The following is a 19,962-nucleotide window of genomic DNA, read 5'->3' as shown; positions in this document are numbered from 1 at the left end:
TCTGACATGCTTGGTCCGGGGGCAGAGGGCTGGCAGAAGTCACAATGGGGCTACTGCAGGACCAGGGGAATAGGGCAGGAGCGGGGCAGGCTCCCCATTCTAAACCAAGTGACTGATGCTGACATATAAAAGCAAATTTTCTAGACAATTCGTCCACTGACACCATAGCCTTGGGCTGCTTCTGCACTAATACGGACCCAAGGGAGAGCAGGGGCAGAAGAATGCCAGGAGAGGCTCAAGTCCCCTATTTCCATAAGGTCCAGTTAGGGCCCCATGTGGGTTGCCCTCAGGGGCAGAATGGTGGTACTCACATGCACTGTCCCTCCTGGCCAGCCCCCAGGGTCTGCAGTAAGTGCCAGGAATCTCTTTCTCTGGGTTTCTGCACCTCCTGCACCTTCCTTGTCTGCACGAACCCATCTCAGAGCTGCTCTCCAACAGCCTCTGGTGGACTCCTCTGTCACAGGCAGGACACAAGCTGGGAGACCTGGCCACTAATCCAGCTCTGTTACATACGGGCAGTATGACCCGGCATGCCTCAGTTTCTTCATCCATAGAATGGGCATAGCATCTACCTCCCGCCTTACAGAGATGAGCTGAAGGTAAATTCACCAGTCAACAAGCATTTATTAAACAAGCGTTCCAGGGCAGCATTTTTCAAACTGGAATGTGCATTCACATCACTGGGAAATGCAGGTGATATGCAGGTTTTGATTCAGTATGTCTGGGGAGGGGCCTTCGAGTCTGCATTTCCATCAAGCTCTTGGGTGGTGCACATGCCACAATGCTGTTGCCCTCCCCCATCACGCCTTCAGGTTCTGGAAGAAAGGCTTCACACCTCATTTCTGGGTGCGCCACCGAAGTCAGGTACACCAGAGGGGCTCAGGAAAATGATACTTGGGGAATGGAGGACTGAACAGGGGATTCTGACAGGCACTGAGAGGGGCCTCAGCTCTGCCCAGGGCCAACAGGTGACTTGGGAGCAGCTGGCCACAGGACAGGCCCATTGCTGAGTGGCAGACAAGTCAACCTGGCTGAAGCAGGACCCAGGAAGAGGCAGTTCTTCCTCCAAAGCCAGAGGCTCTGACAGGGTCCAGCCCACCTCCTAGGCGCCTCTGGGAGGCCCTAAAATCCAGTTCTCTACTCCTGGCAGGACCAGGCCAGTCTGAACACAGGTGTGACTAAAATGCTGGGGGACAGGGAGTGCTGGGGGCTGGGCACAAATTGCTGGAACAGGAAAATGACAGGTCTTCCCATGAAATCGTTCTATTTTTCTATCTTAACAAAAAATCTGTAGTTTTGATGAACTCCTTTAGCTTTACCTTGTCTGGGAAGCACTTTATCTGTCCTTCCATTCTAAATGATAGCTTTGCTGCATAGAGCAATATTGGTTGCAGGTCCTTGCTTTTCATCACACTGAATACTTCTTGCCAGACCCTTCTTGCCTGCAAAGTTTCTTTTGAGACCTTAGCTGATAGTCTCATAGGTATCCCTTTTTAAGTAACTCTCTTCTTTTCTCTTGCTGCTTTTAAGATTCTGTCTTTATCTTTAACCTTTGTTTTTCCATTACAGTTGTCCCACTTTTTTCCCCCTCTTGCTTCCCCACACCCTGCCCCCAAGCCATTATTATATGAAATGTCAAAGGGACTTACTTAAGAAAAAGATCAAACACTGAATATTAAAATGACAATAAACTCACAACTATCAACAATCAAATCTAAAAAATGAAAATAAAATCCAACTAAGCAAACCAGAATAGGAACAGAATCATAGGTATGGGGATCATTTGGAGGGTAATCAGCTGGGAGGTGGGAGGGGGAGAAATGAGGATATGGTACAGGGATTAAGAAGCATAATCGGTTGGTACAAAATAGACAGGGGGATGTTAATAACAATATAGGAAAGGGTGAAGCCAAAGAACTTATATGCACAACCCATGGACATGAACTAAGTGGGGTGGGATTGCTGGAGGGAAGCAAGGTACTGGGCAGAGGGAAGCAAAGGGAAAAAAATTGGGACTACTGTAACAACATAACCAATAAAATATACTTAAAAAAAAATCTGTGGTTTTGACATTGTTTTTGAACAAATATGACAGGACAATAACATTTTTCCCCTGACTGAAGTTGAGTGTCATGTACCCCTCTATCCAGTATGTAGAAAATATGCATGTGCTGTTTCTGCATTGCAGGCAAGAGAAACTCAAGACTGCTACAACTGCCTCCCTCTCTCAATTGCCCGGGTTGTGTCTAATACCCTCCCTGAGAGTCAGAAGGCACCTTCTGGCCTAGTCCATGTTCCCCCAGCCACTGCCCCCCCACCCCCAATATCAGAAGAAGGGCAAGTCCTGTGAGTGAGGCTTCAGAGGGTCACACTGCCAAGACCCTCTGCACTAAAGGCAAAAGTAGGTGAGTTGAGTGTGTTTTTATGTTTTGGGAGGTAGCGGGGAAGAAGCCCAGAGCCTGTCCCTTACTCCCTCAACAAGAACAGGATCTCCACGATGGAGACACCCACCCTGTGCCCCTCCTGAGTCTCCAGGCCTGGCTGGCTCGGGCTCCCTCAAGTCACACGCCCTGTCCTCCAACCAGCTGTGCCTCAGAACTCTTTGCCCCACTGGATGGAACCAAATGGAACCACAGAGCAGAATCCAGTGCAAAATGGAAAATAAGCTGTGGTGTAAGGGCCTGGCCAGGCGGAGTGCTTGGGAGCAGGCAAGGCAGGCTCCTGTGGAGGCCACCTGGCGCCTGACAGAGCCTGAAATGGAGAGGCTGCCTAGGATGGAACATTCTACTTCCACCACTAGCTAACTGATGTCCTGGGTAAGTTGCTTCACTTTTGTCAGCCTCGGTTTCCTCATCTATAATGTGAGGTATTGGCCTAGATCATTTCTGTGATTCTTCTCAGTCTAGAATTCTGAAAATGGGTGTTTATGAGCTCTGGCTGCCGGGGTTCAAGTCCTGGCTCTGCCACTTCATGTGAAATCCACGCGAGTCCCTTCACCCCTTTAAGCACAGCTGCTCGTTTATAACATGGGAATGAAGAGAACACCCACTTGGGGGGTTCTGTGTAGATTTAATGAGGGCATACCTGCACAGAGTGAGCCCTTAGGAAATGTTATTACCCTGTGAACCCTGTGGTCTCCTGCTGCCACTATCCTTCCTCTGGACTGAATGTTTGTGCCCCCCCCACCCCCCAATGCCAAATTCATACAGTAGAGCCCTAAGCCCCTATGAATTGGTATTTGGAGATGGTACCTTTGGCAGGTGATTAGGGTTAGATGAGGTCATGAGGGAGGGAGCTTCACGGTGGGATTAGCAGCTTTATAAGAGGACAAAGAGAGAGGGATCTCCCCCGCACACATAGGGAGGCAAGGCCATGTGAGAACACAGTGAGAAGGCAGTCACCTGCAACCCAAGGAGACAGCCCTCACCACAGTGACCCTGCTGGTATCTTGATCTTGAACTTCCCAGCCTCCAGAACTATGAGAAATAAATTTCTATTGTTTAAACCACTCAGTCTATGGTATTTTGCTTTGGCAGCCCGAACTGACTAAAACAACCCCCTTGCTCATAAATGGAGCCAGGACCAACAGCCAGCCATCCCTGTCCCCTACTATCTGCATAGGGAGACCCACTGGGTTCCCCCAAACCTGAAAAAATTAATGTCATGCATACTCTGGAGGCCACATGCATGGTCTCAAGCATACGCAGGGTCAGAGGAACCTCAGCATGCCAAGCAGCGGGGCACAGTCACTGCAACAGGACAGGGAGGACAGGCAGGGAGGAAGCAGGCAAGTGGGAGGCCACGTGCAGTCAGGGAGGGGCAGGGACCTGGTGCAGCCCCCGCAGTGCCCGGCTCCTTACCTCCCCTGCAGGACCTCTGATCACCAAGAAGCTGGAAAGAGTAGAGAGCAGGAGACAGGGAGCAGGAGGTACTGAGCCAGTTCTACAGGAGAAAAAGTGCTGGAAAGGACCCCCAAGGAACGGTGTCAGGCTCAGGAAGTCTGAGGCAGAAGTGGTTTCCAAGAGGCCTCAAAGACCCAAACACCAAATGAAAATCACCCTCAAGACTGGTATGTGCCAGGAGCCCAGAGAAGGGGATGAGAGAGCAAAGGGAGAAGAGCCCACAGATTGGACCACCCCCCATGGGCACCTGCCCTCCTGCAGGTTGGTGCTGGGTCTGTCCAGGGTGACATTCTCAGCAGATTTCCTGGGATAGCGAGAACAATCTCTCATTGGGGGAAGGGACTCAGGGCCCCAGTGGACAAACAGCCCTCTAGAAGCCCCACCAGCTGGAGACAGGAGGCTGTGCCCTGCAGAGGTGTCCAAGGGAGACAGAGGAATGGGGTTGGGGGACTCATATTCCAAGGCCAACGTGGAGGTTCCTGTCCCGGCTCCACCTTAAACCTCTGGGTAACTTTGAACAAGGTATGTATCCTCTCTGAGCCTCCATTTCCCTGTATATAATATGGGGAGAACGTCCCTATCTAAGATGGAAAGAGGGTGACAAACACTCTACCAATGCCAGACACCAAATCCCTACAACTCCACGTGCATTTCTAGACTTTTCTCTGGGGGTTGTTTGTGCTGAAATAGGGAGATGATCAAACGTTCAAGATTCCTGGGCAGAAGGGCTTCCGGAGCCTCACCACCACCAGGGGCCATGCCTCAGGCCCTGTGATCCCAGGGATTTGAACCCAGGGAAGAAGAAGCCTGAAGCATAAAGTGTGGGGTAGGGCTTTTACTAACATGAAACACCTTCAGGGTCCAGTTCAATGGCACCATTACCGCTGTAGGGCCATCCACACCCTCCTATATCATGAAGTCCCTACATCACTGACCCTGTGTGCCTGGGTCTCCACCAGAGCACCCCTCACCCTGGGCACCGGTTCTGACATGCCCATCCCCGGATCCTGGTACAACCTCTGTGGGCTGCTTATAGCAGGTGCCCAACAAGTATCTGAGAGGGGACAGACTGCTCTACACCAGCAGGCACCCGATTTGTAGCCAATGTCAGCCACCAGCACCAGCTTGACAAAGGGATGACCCATTTTTTAGCCTTTCCCAACCTGGTTACACAACTGATTCCTCTTGGTCATGGTAACCCTGTGAGGGCAGGTATTACAAACCTGTCTTACAAATAAGTCAACCGCGGCTAAGGAAGGTGAAGAAGTAATTTGCCCGAAGGCACACAGTGGGTAGCTGGTTGTCTACAGAGCCAGGATGAGAACCTGAGTCTTTTGACATCCAGCCTGGTGCCCGTCATCAGCCAGCATGCCCGGTTACCACCAGTGTCCGCCTGGCTGGTCAGCGCTTGGCACGACCAGGGGTGATGTATCTTGGACATTGGCCTTGCAGACGCACCCTCAACCCAGCGTCTGCTGCCAGCACAGGGGGACCTGAGTGTAACGAGCTGGGCATGGGGTTGTGGGGGGGATCCCCAGGCGGTGCCTACACTTACCTTTGATGACAAAGGCCTCTGCCAAAAGCCGCATCCGATACAGGTGCTTGTTGTCCACGGACATGTCATCAATCCCTGCCCGCGCATACATGCTGATGGCATCTCGGTAGGAGCCCTCCACATAATGCAGCTTGCCCAGGATCAGCATGGCCTCACACATGTACTGTGGCTGAAAGGACAAGGACCACCTTAGCAGGCTCCTGCCCCAAAGTCCCTGCTCCCACTCCCACCAGGTAAGATGAACACCCTCTCACTGAGCCATGACAATTTGCCTAAGATCTTGCTCAGAAACCTCTTCCTCCACCAGAAAGCCTTCCCTGACCCTCAGGCCCATGCCAATGGCTCCCTTCTCTCCATATCTGCAGTCCATGGCCTACTTACTTAAATTCTTGACATCCTCATTGAAATTCTCAAAGGAGTCCCCAGCTGTTTCATGTGTGTGTCTTATGCACCCAGCTATGCTGCAAGCAGCTTGCAGACTGGGCCCTGTCTTCTTTCTCCTGCAGCCCCCAGAGGCTTCAGCCCAAAGCTGGCACTTAGGGGTTCAGGCACTTGTGTGAGTGTGTGTGTGTGTGTGTGTGTGTGTGTGTGTGTGTGTGTATCCAAGTTTTGTGAGGCCTGACATAATTTGGAGTATATACACACACACAAATATATAACAAGCTGAAAAACCTTGGGAAAAGTGCATGCAGGTGACAGGCCTCCAGCTGAAGCCCCTACACAAAGGTAGGAACTTTGTGGGGAGAACGGCCACATCAGCAGTGTGGGACAGAAGAGAGGCCTGCTGGGCACAGTCCCATTTTATCAGAAGCAGGTAATAAAAGTGCACAATCAAGTGCCTAAATTCAAACTTGTTCCCTTTGCCCTACTTTTTCAAGTGTTGCTTACGCCCAGATCTTTACCCCATACAAGGACTCTCAGGCCCCAAGGAGGTCTGGTTGGCCCTGCCTGAGAGTTATGGGGCCTTGGACAAGATCTCCTACCCTTTGAGGCCACCTGCTGTAGCCTGCTGTCTTCATTTCTGTGCTCAGCAGGCTCACCACCCCTTTGGTCAGGCTCTGGCCACTGTTCCCACCACACAGCATGGATGCTGTCCACAAAGCTCTGTGGAGATGTAGCGCTGGTCCTCAGGCCAGCCTCTGTCACGCAGGAAGGTGCTTCCCCTGAGTCCTTGTGGGGAGGTCAGGCTCTGGGGCACAGACCCCAGGAGAAGTCTCCACCACTCCCCATCATCTATTGCCCTCTCAGAAGTCCAATAAGAATTGGAGCACAGTACAGCCCAATTCTCCTTCCTCGCTGGCCTTTTTGGCTTTTGTAAATACCACAGTCTCCCTTTGCCTTTGCTCACACAGTCCCTCTACCTGAAACAGCCTCCCCTTTCCCTCCAGATTCTCTTAGATCCTTTGGGACTTTGCTCAGGCTCATCTCCTCCTGGAAGTCTCCCTGACTACCAGGGAACTCCCTTTTGCTAAATTCCTACAATGCCTCTACCAAATGGACCCATCTGGCTCCTGCAAGCCTAACCTGCTGACTACTGATTAACTTTCAAAGGCTGAATTTTTCAAAGGCATTTGCTAGTCCCCCCAGAAGGCCACCCACTCCCTGGGCCAGGGCCATAGATTACACACCCCCAAGGGCATGTAGCCCATGGTCCCTCCCAGATGGGCAACATCTCTGCTATTCTCTCCATTGGTCTCAAGCCACAGGCACATTTCCTCCCTGCTCGGCCTGTTTTCCCATTGTGAAGGCGAGATCCTAACACCCACCCCTCACCTCCCATCACAGCAATGCCAAGAGCATTAATAGGGCAAAGTCCAGAAAAGAGCTTTGAACTTTTCTTTAGAATGAAGCCTGATAAATATAGGGCATGGGTAATTATTATTATTATCTGGTTCTACTGTAAACAGGGAAAAGGGCAGCTAAGCTCAGAAGGGCAAGTTTCAGGTGCGATGTGATGACGGGGTGGAGCTCAGTGGTTCCTGGTGGACCAATGACAGCTTACAACAGAGCTGCCACATAGCTGGGCAAAAATTAAGGACAAGGTGGTGAATACTTCCCAAAGCTAAATTTGTACTACTTAAAAAGCTGCCATTAATTTCAAAATGTCTTGTTTTTTGGGGTTAAGATGTATTTTCTTTTATGGGGTGATGGTAATAGAAAATGGTACAGTTTTGCTGTTATTTTTTTTAATGTCCATATTCGGCAGAACTGAAAGTTGGCTACACTCAGTGAGAGTGAAATGTTCTTGGCCTGCCAGTCCAGTAGTCAGGGAACCACAGAAACCTGGCCCAGAGGAAGGATGCTATGCGGGAAGTCACTCATTCCGGGGAATAGTCGCAGGCATGTCACCTAGTCTTTGCGCCTCAGTGTCTCTGTCAATAAAAAGGAAGAACGACCACATGTGAATACCCAGGTAAGAGGGGAGGGCAGATGAGGAAACACTTCACAGAGGCAGCATGGGACCTGTAAGAGCAGGAGCATCACCAGCATCACTAACGTTAATACGAGTTTCTCTGTCATTATGTCACCTCCACTGTAGGACTTAGGGACACAGCCCCGAGAAGTAGCAAAGAGCAAGAGAGCTTGGATGTGGAGATAAACAGGCCTGCACTCAGCTCCTGCACCTGTGACTGTGGTCCTTGGCTAAGTGACTAACCTCTCCTGGGTCTCAGTTTCCTCACCTGGGAAATGGGGATACCAGGAGGTACCACTAAGAGGGTTACTACGAGGCACCCATGAGATGGCACAATGCTTGGCACTCAGTGTATAACAAGTTATGACAAATGGTCCGTTTTCACCGACCTCAGAGAACTGAGCTGGGCAGGATCTTAGACAGCAACAAAGGCAGGTTTTAAATGACCCTGAGGGGGTGCCTCAGGACCCACTTCCCCATTCCCCTTGTCCTATCACAGATACTCAGGACTCATGGGAATCTACCTGGGACTTTATGTGCTGCCAGGAAAAATCACTCCTTCCCCTAGCTGCACCCCGGCCTTTGGGGTAAGACAGAGAATCCCATAAACTATTTTTAGTATTTTCTTTTGCCCGGTTGGCATGAAGTTTTTGGCTTTGGCCTGGATAACAGGGACTTTCTCAAAGCATGGTAAAATTTGCATTTAAAAAACATGATATGACAGACAAAACAGTTTTACAACAATACATGTTATACTCTTTGGCCAAAACAAAGAATGAGGCATTGGCATGGAGAAAGCCCCAAGTGAAAGTTCTTGGTACAAAAGAGCAACCTGTCAAATATGTATTCTATGATTCTAATAAGAAAAGAAAACTTTACATACGTGTATGTGTGTTTGTTAAAAAAGAAAGAAAGGAGTGTGGGACACACAGCCAATGGTGACCAGTGCTCAATGCTGGGGATGGGAATGAGTGTGGGGGTGGGGGTGGGGCAAATAAGGACTTCTATTTGTTATTCTAACTAGTTGTTTATGTACTGAAATTTTTACAATAAGCCAAAGTCATCTTTATTTTAAAAACAATTTAAAAATATTTAATGGAGTCTATTGGAAAGAAAAAATTAAAAAGGGTCTTAGTCAGAAAAGCTTGGAACCCGCCAATCAAGTCCAACCTTTCTGATGGGAAGATGGGGCACTGGAGGGCTCAGGAGGTCAGGGGTCATGTGTAGGGTCAAGGAGCTAGTTTAATTCCCTGGAGCTGCAATAATCTCTGTCAAGAAGTCTAAAGGCAGTAACCTTAAAGGTTCAGCACACTTTCCCTGCATGGCTTGCAGAGAGAGCCAAGTGCTCCTCAGTGTGGTGCCCCAGTCCCCATTCTCTGGCCCTATAACCTAATTACCACCATTCCTTTTCACGCTTGCGTACAAACATATTTTAAAGAAATTCTTGTAAGAGGAACCCTTAGATTACACACTGCTCCCTTAGCTTGGAATGCCCTGTTCTGTCTCTGTATGTCCATCTCCCTCCCCGTTCAAGGTCTGGCCCTCCCCCAGGGTCCAATTCCAGTACCACCATCCCCATCCCCAAGGTGACTCCTACCTCGCCCTAAAGAGTGTTCCCCTTGGATTTGCCTCTGCATGTACACCAAGCCTGTGAAATGTGTCACAATCTACATTGGACAATGCACTGATAGGACTTATCTTCCCAGGAGACCTGCAACCTCCCAGAGGACAGGGTCCATCTGGACTCATCTTTATAGCCCTCGAAGTACTTAACACAATCCCTTGCATAGCTGGCTGCAATCAAATGTTTAGGTAATAAATATATTACTTTAGAACAGCTCTTGAAAAATCGTATCTTCTTTGGGTCTCTAATGACATACCAATACCTCTGCTACAGCTCAGCATACACTGTAATCTAGAATAGTCTCAAGCTTTAATGTGCAATAAATCACCCAAAGAGCTTGTTAAATGCAGATTCTAATTCAGATTTTGCATTCCTAATCACCTTCCAGATCATGCCCAACCTACAGGTAGGTGGACCGTGCTTTGAGTAGTAAAGGTCTAGAGGAAGCTGTGACTCTACTTCCCTTTCTGCCGCCCCTCAGTGCCTTGCACACAGTAGGTGCTCAATAAATGCGCTTGGACTTAAACTGCCTTGCTCTGTAATTGAGCTCTTCTGTCACCAGTCAGCTCTGCACGTTTGCCTGTTTCCAACTAGATCTTGAACTCTCTAAGGTTTAATTTCCCTGAGACCCCCAAAGAGCACACAGAATCAAGCACATGTGTAATCTAAATTTCCTAGTAAAATTATCTTGTCACATTAAAAAAGGTAAAAATAGGTAAAATTAATTTTTAATAAACTTTAACCCAATTTATCCAATATTATCATCTGAACACATAATCAATGTAAAGAATTAATGATCTTTTACATTCTTTGTTTTGTACTGAATCTTTAGAATCCAATGTTTTATACCTATAGCACATCTCAGTTTGGAGTAGCTAGATTTCAAGCACACATGTGGCTAATGGCCACTGTACTGATTAGCACAAGGCCAACCCTAAGAGACACTTGCTGTTCAGGTGACCGAATGACCCAGGGAGACTGACAGCAGACAGGAGGCAGGAGAAGAAAGGGGGCCCTAGGCGTGGGGGTCTGACAACTTACCGACAGCTTCCCATGGTTGAGGATACTACTCAGAAAGTTTCTGGCTTCATTCATCTTTGGCTCATTCTTTTCCAGCAAAGGGATGGAGTCTTTAATCTTGGCACTATTTTCCTTCAAACACTGTTCCAGGAGGGCCTCGGCCAGGAGCAATTTTCCAAAGTCATCTGAAAAACAGGGCAGTGATCCCCTGAACATGGAACTGGTACATGGCTCTGTTCTGACCCAACGACCCCATTCCAGCACATAAATGGCCCATTGTTTCCATAAACTTAAATAGCCTTAAAGAAAAAACAGGCATTCTCCACTGTACCAGCATAAACCACCCCTTTGGGTTTCGTAGTTTAGTGGTTGGGGAGGCAGAGTTCCTAGGACAAATTCCCAGAATTTTGGAATTTAAAATGAGGGACAAAGTCACACCTGTGCCCCATTGTGGGTAATAAGTTCTTAAACCAAGAAGGAATTTCTCCAAACAAGCAAAAATGAATAAAATGTGAAGCAGTTTAACAATGTATTTTCACATGCTCCCAGTTTCCATGTAACCATATTTGGTTTTCTCCACTTTGAAGGTATTTCATTTAACATGATGTGGGGAGAACCTAGCAACCAAGTGAAGAGTTAAGGTGGGAAGCAGATTTACTCGTGCAGCAAGGCAATTCCTTGAAGACGTTTTGTCCTGGCACTTACTTGAGTTCTCTCACATATGTTAGCTTATTTGCAGACCTCACCAGCCAGCAGGTGAATTTATACGGCTTGGTTTAATTTGCTGCCTCCCCCACCACACTGAAAACTCAATCTTGTGACCACTGTATTCCTGCAGCCAAAGCAACTCAGGTGGGGATGGGATTTGGGTGTTCAGTGTGCAGGGACAGAGGTCAAGTGTGCTTTCATGATAGTCTCGGGTGGCTGTGGTTGATGTGACTGGGTCACTGACCTTCCCCCTTCAACCAGGGCAAGGACCAGGTCCACCACTCAATATAGGAGCTTAGTAAATAGCTGCCAAGTGAATGGGATCCTCTCCACTACCGCGGAGGAAGCCATGAGGTTCAGGGTGTTATGTGCTAATCCAAAATGTCTCCTGGATTGTGTACGTGGTCCTGTTTCTTCAGAGAGCTCTTTCTCCTGCCAGGAAGGCATCCTCAGACCTACCCGGTGATGCCACTAACTCCTCACTCTCAGGCCCTGAGAGTGAGCTGCTCACAACTCAAAGCCACTGGTCCCAAATTGCATGTCTCTGAAGAATAGTCTCCATCCGTAGGGGAGATTCCATGCAGAGAGCATCCCCAAAGCCCAGATCCCAGAAGACAGTCACAGCAGATTTTTCCTCTGAGGATGCCAAAGCCTTTTAGCGGATCCTTTGCTCTACCTACCTCATGATTTCTAAAACTCACATTTGGAGGAAATGGCGAGAAAAGTACCTGGTTCAAACTATCATCCATTGCTGGTAGAGAAGAAGTTGGTAGGACATCTATAAAGGGCAGTTTAGCAACATATATCAAAATTATTTTTGTACATTCCCATTGACTCAGCAATTCTGCTCCTACAGATGTCCTTGCAGGGTGTAAAGCAATCTACATAGAAGGTCATTCCTGCAGCATTATTTGTAACAGCAGAAAATTAGAGACAACCTGTACGACCATCAATAGGAGGCTGATTAAAGCATGGTATATCCATAAAAAGGGAGGACACCATGCTGTCATAAAAAGGACGGAGGAAGCCCAGTGTGCGCTCTTATGGAATAAACTCCAAAATAAGTTGATAAGAAAGCAGAGTCCTCACAGTGGACATAATGGGCCACTGGGTGTTCATGCATGCATCAAAATATGTGAAAGGACGCACAAACATCTGCCAATCTTCCTGGTTCCCTCGGAAAGGGTTCCCTCGGAAAGGGGGCAGAAACGGAGGAAGACTTTTCACTCTTTACAGTGGGTACCTTTGGAAGGTTGACCCACGGAGATATATTACCTATTCACAGATAAAAGTTTAAATCAGCCCCAGAATGAAAGGCCCTCGTCTTCATTTCCAAATCTCAGCCAGGAGTTGGGGTGGGATCCTTAGCAGCAGTCCTGAGAGGTGGGCCTCTATAAAACCAGGGGTGAAGTTAGGAACCTGCTCCTTGCAGGGACTCATGCCTCCCCAGGCTCTGGGGCTGGCCCTGCCCTCTGCCCTCCTCCTGCGAGTGCACCAGGCCTCTGCACAGCTGGCTCCCCACCCAGTTCGCAGCGGCAGAGTCTTCCTGCCACCTGGCCCCTCCTCCGCCACCCAACTGCAAGGCCCAGAGCTCCCCATGGTTCATTGGCTCCACTCCTTCATGCCTAGAGAAACCAGCTTCCTTTCAGGCAACCCTCAATCTGGAAATACTCCCCAGGGCAGCACCACTCCTCAAAATGATGGGAGTGTCCTCTGAACACTTGCTGCTCAAAGTGTGATCAGTGGACTGGAACAGGTAGGTCTGTGAGTGTTTGTGACCCAGTTCCTGGAGGTAAGTGCAGGAATTTAGAGTTCACATTCACAAAGGTTGATAATAGCCTGGCAGAATAATTTCAAATCTCTTGACTCGAATAATAAAACACTGGAGGGGTAAACGTTTGCATATCTTACGAAAGTATTGGAGCACATCAGATTGCGAATTTAAAAACATAAAACTGGTCCTTCACAGATCATTTGAGAAGCACTACTCTAAACCACAAGAGTGCCTTTTAATGAGAAAGGGATGGGGGGGGTGGGGGAAGGGGACTACTATTTGTTGAGGGCCTACTGAGTATCAGGTACTTTATAGTATCATTTAATCAGCACAAAGGTAGATATTATTCCCATTTTATAGATAAAAATATGCAATGGGTCATAGCCCATAACAATAATATAACACAGCCAAAGAAGTCTGTCTGCCTTGCACCCCATGTAGAGCAGAGTTGTTGGTACTTTACAAATGAAGAACAGTGTCAGAGCTGTAAACGGCAGGTGAAAAGCTATTAGTAACTCCAAGGGCAGGAATGAGAATTGTTCTCAGTGTTTTATACCTGTAAGTTTCAGACTATTTTGTAAACACTTCAGGTCCTTCTCCAGAGCCTTCCTGTCCTCCACTTCACCCTCCACTCAATCTCTTTGTTTTGTGTAGCAGAATTTACTTTCTTCCTTGCTCAGTTCTCCTCCCTGCGCCATTCTTCTCTTCCCTTTCTTTCCATCCTACTATTCTCAACTGGCCAATCTATGAAACTGAAGGATATTTTGGAACGAAAAGTTCTAGGTTTTCAGTTGTTGAATAGGAATCCAGGTGAGTAGAGGCTTGCCTGTACTTTTCTAAAGGTAAACAAATTGCTTCTGATCACCATGTTGTCCAAAATCTACCCCCTACCCGGTTTGGGTAAAGCGTTCCAGCTTTTCCCCTCCCAGAGGCATGAGGAAGGCCTTCCTGACAGAGTGAGACAGACTCTGGGAGCCCAGCCCAGCCCAGCCCAGCCTCATGCCCTTGACAGGGACCCAGACGAGGCCACCCCTGAGTGGCCAGCCAGTCTGCCCACCCACCTTGTTTTGAAGGTCTGTCACTAGCTTTCTGTCTGCTCCCATACCTCTCCAAGCCTCTCTCTGGGTGCCAGGTCAGAGAGAGACACTTCAAGGATCCCTGCCTCCTCCCCGCACCCCATGTTTCCGAAAGGTGTTCCCCTCTCCACAATCTGCCAATTCGCTGTTGGGAAATCTGGGTCCAGCCAACAAGCCTGGAGTTCAGACCAGGCCCTTCCTCACCAGGTCACTTGGGGACACAGCGGTCTCCGTCACCTCACAGGACTGCAGTGGGCTGGAACTTTCCAACCATGACGGAGGAGGAAGAGGCCGAAACTAGTGAGAGGCCACCTGCCTCAAACATCCCCTCTAACTTCACTTGAAGAAACACTCACAACAATCTCAAGTTCAAAAAAAAATTATTCATTTAAAAACAAAGGTTGGGGAGTCGTGAATACAGATTAGGAAAGACTTCAAGGTGGACAGAGCGGGGCAGACGTGACAACAGCAAGTCCAGTAAAGGAACATCAGAATCAGGGAGGTGAGCTTGCAGGTATTCACTGCAAAATTCTTTTAACTTTGCTGTATGTTTGAAATTTTCATAATAAAATGTTGGGGGGGGGGAGATCCAACTAATTAACCAAAAGCAATGTGTGGCCTTATTTGGATTCTGATTCTAACAAATGTAGTCATTAGATTGGGGGGTGGAGTGTGATAATGGTATGGCAGTAATATTTTTGAAAAGAGTTCTTATTTAATAAATATAATACACACTGAAATATGGCATTGCTAGGGAGACATGAGGATAGAAATAGCTTAAACAAGATTGTTCATGAATTCATAAACATGGATTTTGATAATGGATGGACACAAGAGATTCATTTTCTCTACTTCTACTTTTTTGATATTTTGGAAATTGTTCCTAATAAAGTTTTCTTTTCTTTTTCTTTAACCACCTGGATGGGCTCTTTCTTTTTATATGAACAAACCTCACCACAGACAGCTATGCTCGGCTCCATCCTGACCGAATCAACACCGGATATGAGTTTGAAAGTAAGTGTACAAAAAGCAGCAACCACCTTCCCCCTGGGTGGGTAGTGGGGAACAGCCTCCCTAGACAGGAAAAGCAGGTAGGGGCCCCTTCCGAGGAGTGTCTCCTGGTCCTTCACTCCCAGCAGACCAGAAAGAGGTGCCCCCAGCTGGGCCCTCCCTTCCTATTCCCTTCAGTAAAATCCATGTTCTGGGATTTTTGGTTTCTGAAGGAAACTCCAAAGATACAGCTGGGCCTCAGGGTCTATCTGTAAAGTGGGGTTCAGCTGAGGTTTGGGTTCCCCCTCAATATCTTCTCCCCTTTCCCAAATTATATAACGGTTGAAAGCTTCCAGTCACTGACTGTTAAGTCTAACAGGCCAGGTGTGGGACTTTAGAATCTCCCTCCTGGGTTGCAGGGGGATCAGCACCAACACCCCCTCCCCCACAATGATTAAGAACTCTGTAGAGAGCCCTGGTTGGGTAGCTCAGTTGATTACACTCACCCTGATACGCAAAGATTGCTTGTTCAATCCCTGGTCAGGGCACATACAAGAGTCAATCAGTGAATTCATACACAAGTGAAACAATAAATTGGTATTTCTCTTACTCTCTCTTCCTTCCTCTTTCTAAGATCAATTTTTTAAAAAAAGAACCCCACGGAGAGAGAACAAAATGCTCCATGCATGGGCTTTGGGAATCACTTGTTTTCCTCGCTTGTGTGTGTGTGTGTGTGTGCATTTTGGGATAGTATATCTGGATTTAGCAGTTGGAAAAAGTCACTCACAGAACCAAACCCAAAAGGGGGCAGAAGAGACTCCCCCACCATCCTACAATCTGCCTTGTGCTGGTCAGTTCCCGCAGTGAAGCCAGGCCAGGCTCTATGCGCCCCATTCTGTCACTAGCAGACTTGGTAGTAGGGACTCAGGCCGGGGTACAGGCTCTGCCACATACACATTATGTGACTTCCTTGAGTCTTGGTGTCCGTGTGTTTCAAATGGGGACAATAATTTCTGCCCTTCTCACAGGCTTGTTTACAAAAATTAAAAAATAGGGAAAGCCCTTTATACCATACCATTTCTAAACGATGCCATACCTTTGTTTCCCAATAATGCTTCATAAAATATGGTAAGGTAAGTTTGAGAAATTTGGTATCTATACTCTTACCTCGGCTTTTACAATCCATGCAGGTGAGCATATTAAAGACCCTGAGAAGTCTTGCAGTTTAAAGAAGTCTGTTAATGATATTTAATCCATCAGGTCCAATTTCTTTACCTGTGTGGTTCTCTAAACCCTTTCTTCCTGGGATACCAATTAATTAACTACTCAATGTCCCTTGAGCCCTCTGAAGAATAGCTTAGGAAATAACAGCCCTGTGTGGACTCAAGGAGTCCCGGTTCCTACTTTAGTCCCAGTGTGTTTCTCTGCAGTGCCAACCTCACTCATTCCCACACCTGTCCCAGGCTCCAGTGCCCTCTGTGTGGGTCACTTTCCATTCCCACCCTTACCAGATGCACCCCAGCATATCACCCCACACAGGGGACAGAGGAAAACCTGCAGTTTACCTATTCTGCCCTGAAAAGGGAGGTTCACCAGCTTCTCCCATATACGTACCAGCTCTGGCTACTGTCCCTCAGTGTCATGCTTAGACCTACCTCAAAGGTACAACCCGACTGTCCGCCCTTGCCACCTCGGCCCTCTCAGTGTCCTTCTATCTTTCCTCCTCATTGGGCAGACACACTCTGCCCTTCCCAACACCAATCAAGAGGTCAGCACACATTTTGCTACTTCCTGAAACCCTCTCCCTTTCCTCAGAGCCCCATAGTCTAACACAGTTGCCCTCTGATCACCTCCCTGCCTCCCCATTCATTTCAGCAACTCTTCAAACTGGAATTTTGTGCTATACGTCTTTGAGGTAAGAGTGTGAGTGGTTAAAAGGATGTACTGGGAAACCTGGGTTCAAATCCTGATTCCACCATGTCTCAGCTGGCTGATCAAGTTACTTAACTTCTCTGTGCCTCAGTGTCCTTATCTGTAAGTGGGGCACGCAAGAGTACCTGCTTGACGGGGTTGTTGGGAGGAATTAATGAATTGATTAAAGTGCTTAGGACAGGGCCTGGCACACAGTGAGTGCTAGATAAGTCTTAGCTATTACTATTACTGTTATTGTCATTCCTTCTCTCCCACAGAGTCTTCCAGAGGCAGTCTTTAAAACTGTATCTGTGTTTATTTAGTCCCTTCCACAGGGCTCTGAAGTGCTCACAGCTATGCTCAGGGAGGGCTCTTCAGGCTGAGCTGAAGGCACCAAGGGCAGAATTTGAGGTTGGAGACTGGGGCGGAGTTTCCCCACTGCCACATCAGGGTGCTTTCCCGCCTCACCTCAGAGCCAGAGCAGGAGCCCAGCCTAGCCAAACCAGCACTACAGCTTAAGCCACGGAGTGCCAGGGCTAGAAGGGTCTCCAGTCTGGCCACAAATGAGGAAACTGAAGCTTACTAGGCCTCTTTCACACTTCACCACTCCACCCTGGTGCTCATCAACCACTCCAACTAGGTCTGTTGTGGACAGAGCTCTGCTGTCAACTTGACTTGGGGTAAGGAGAGGTAGGGCAAGGAGAGACACACAGCCTTAACCTGAGGGGAGTTTAAAGATTTGGTGTAAGAGTCCAGCCCAAGTCCTAATCTGACACATGCCGATACCATGATTTCACAGGACACGGTGTTGCCCACAGGATCCTAAAGGGCAGAGAGCAAAAGACATTTATCTCTCTCCCTCAAAGCACCCAACCAGCATGACTTTCCTCCTGGGCCAGAAGAGCCTTTTTAACTGACCTGGGCACCCCTAGATCAGCACTACAGGAAGAGTAATACCGAAGACGGCCGTCGCGGGCTGGGGGCAGTCGGGGCGCACTTCCTGGAGGAGGCGGCGCTCCAGCTTGTGAACCAGTCCCTTTCCTCACTCACCGGTGTCCTGAGAGGTGAACAAGGAGCCCGGAATGGCTCGCCGGTGGCCTCCGCCACTGGGCACGACCATCGCCTGCATCTGCCGGACCAGCTCGGGCATGCGGTCCCAGTGGCCCTTGGCGCGGCAGCGCTCCAGCTCGCTCTCTATCTTCAGGTGGGTGCCGTGCGCGCCCTTCGCAGCCATCTTCGCGCGGATGCTGTCATGGGAGGTGCGGCCAAGAAGGGGAGACCCGGCCGGGGGCGGCGTCCCGGCTGGGGTGCACACGCGGGAGGGGTCGATGGGGGCGCGGCCGGCGGCAAGGGCCCCGGTGGCAGCGGGGGCCCAGCCGGCGGCCGGCGGGCAGCAGCAGCACTTAGTGCACCGCCCGGCGCCTCCCGGCTGGGGCTCCGGCTGCGCGGCCCGGACGCGTCCAGGAGCAGCCTCCGCCTCTGCTGCAACAGCTCCTGGCGCTGCTGCCGCCGCCTCTGCTGCAGCTGCTGCCACAGCCCCCGCCCCGGGCCCGGGTGCCGCCAGCTGCGGACCCGCCCCTGGCCTCTGCTCCACCCCCGCGGGGGCGTGGCGCGGCCCCGGCGAGCCGGGCGAGCTGGCGGCCACCGTGGCCATAACAGCCAGGCACGGGACGAGCGTTCCCGCCCGCCCCGGCGCCAGCCCCGCGCCGCACACACGGCGGACTCGGCGTTCACTTTAATGCTGCGCGGAGCCCCGGCGCCCGAAGGCGCCTTGCTCCTCGCCCCTTTCCCATCCCATTGGGGCTCTTGGCCTGGGAGACGTGCACCCCGACGTCCCGGCTTTGTGTGGTGGCCCCGTCACCACTGCTGCCCCTGGCACGTCACAAATCCAGGGAGAGGCCGGCCGGTCGGGAGTTCCCAACTCCGAGAGCGAGCATCCAGGGGAACCCGCTGCCGTAGTTCGGGGACCTGCCCCGTTCCCTCCTGGGAACGCGCGGGCCTTGCGCGCCGCCCCCGGGGTAAGCGGAAGAAAACTGGGCGGTCTTGAGTCCCTCGACTCTGGACGCCTCCACTCTTACAGATTTTTTTTTAAACATTTTAAAACAGCGGTGTTCCTCTTTCCAGCTTGACTCCCCTACACTAACTGGCACGCCTATCCTCTGCAGAATCCAGTTTTCCCTGTATTTCTTAAAGGTTTTAAAGCTGTTTCTCCTACTTTGTATTTATTTATTTATTTCTTAATTCTGGTGTCTAGAGACTGTGATCAAAGCTGTACGGGGCCCGTGGCAGGGCTTAGTCCGGCGCTGCGGGGTATTAAGAAATTTGAAGGATTATTTGGTGGCCTGAAGGCAGGGGGCGGACCAACACCCATTGCCTGGTTACGGTAGCCCCGCCTCCGGAGTAATCTAGGATTACAATTCCGTGTAGAGATTGAGGCCTTCTTCAAAGAAATCACAGCAAGACCAAAACAAAAGGCAAATTTACAAAGACCCTGTATTTAAGTGAAGACTCCAGAAAACAAGGGAGTCAAGGGCAAGCTTTTAAGTAGACTCTCCCGACCCCCCCACGTGGATCTTGACCACTGCTGGTCATGTGACTTTGGGATTGAGCTTGACCGCTCAATGGTAGGAGACTGCTTCGCTCTTCTGGACCACTGTAACCCGTGAGAGGGCTTTTTGTCAAGCTGAGCCCGGGCTCCTGGTGCTTAGTCCCACTGGGCCCTTTGCTCTGCAGCCACATGGGGTTATATATTGAAGCAGGCTTACTGCCCCCGCCCCCCCACGCTCCGCCCCAAATTCCCTCGTGGATACCCTCTCCAGCCAAGATTTCCTCACCTCGGAGGCTGCTCTGAGCACCTGGGGTGAGTGCTGAACTGCCAGAAGCCAGGAGATAGGTGAAGGAAAATGAGGACCTTTCTGGCAGCGAGAACTTAATTTACATACACTCCTTGCCTACTGTCAGCTCTTCTAGTTGACTCTTGGTTAGTTAC

At 49.6% G+C, this 19,962-nt stretch overlaps 1 protein-coding gene and 1 pseudogene across 1 annotated transcript in view; one reads left to right on the top strand and one right to left on the bottom strand.

Moving 5' to 3' along the window:
* Window positions 1-18,469, bottom strand: part of TTC7A (tetratricopeptide repeat domain 7A) — a 112,227-nt gene extending 93,758 nt beyond the window's left edge. The window contains exons 1-3 of the mRNA XM_090281254.1: window positions 18,024-18,469; window positions 10,536-10,699; window positions 5,458-5,626 (exon numbers count right to left, since the gene is read on the bottom strand). Coding sequence (XP_090137380.1) covers window positions 5,458-5,626; window positions 10,536-10,699; window positions 18,024-18,207 — 517 coding nt within the window. The 5' untranslated portion in view covers window positions 18,208-18,469. The remainder of the gene's footprint in view (window positions 1-5,457; window positions 5,627-10,535; window positions 10,700-18,023) is intronic.
* Window positions 18,226-19,443, top strand: LOC150005917 (uncharacterized; annotated as a pseudogene).
* Window positions 19,444-19,962: the final 519 nt, after the last annotated feature.

This window comes from Furipterus horrens, unplaced genomic scaffold (genome assembly GCF_987537825.1).
Source record: "Furipterus horrens unplaced genomic scaffold, mFurHor1.1.pri manual_scaffold_6, whole genome shotgun sequence".
In the NCBI taxonomy this organism is placed as follows: domain Eukaryota; kingdom Metazoa; phylum Chordata; class Mammalia; order Chiroptera; family Furipteridae; genus Furipterus; species Furipterus horrens.
The sequence above is the reverse complement of the archived record's forward strand: the minus strand, read 5'-3'. Positions and strand labels throughout refer to the sequence as shown.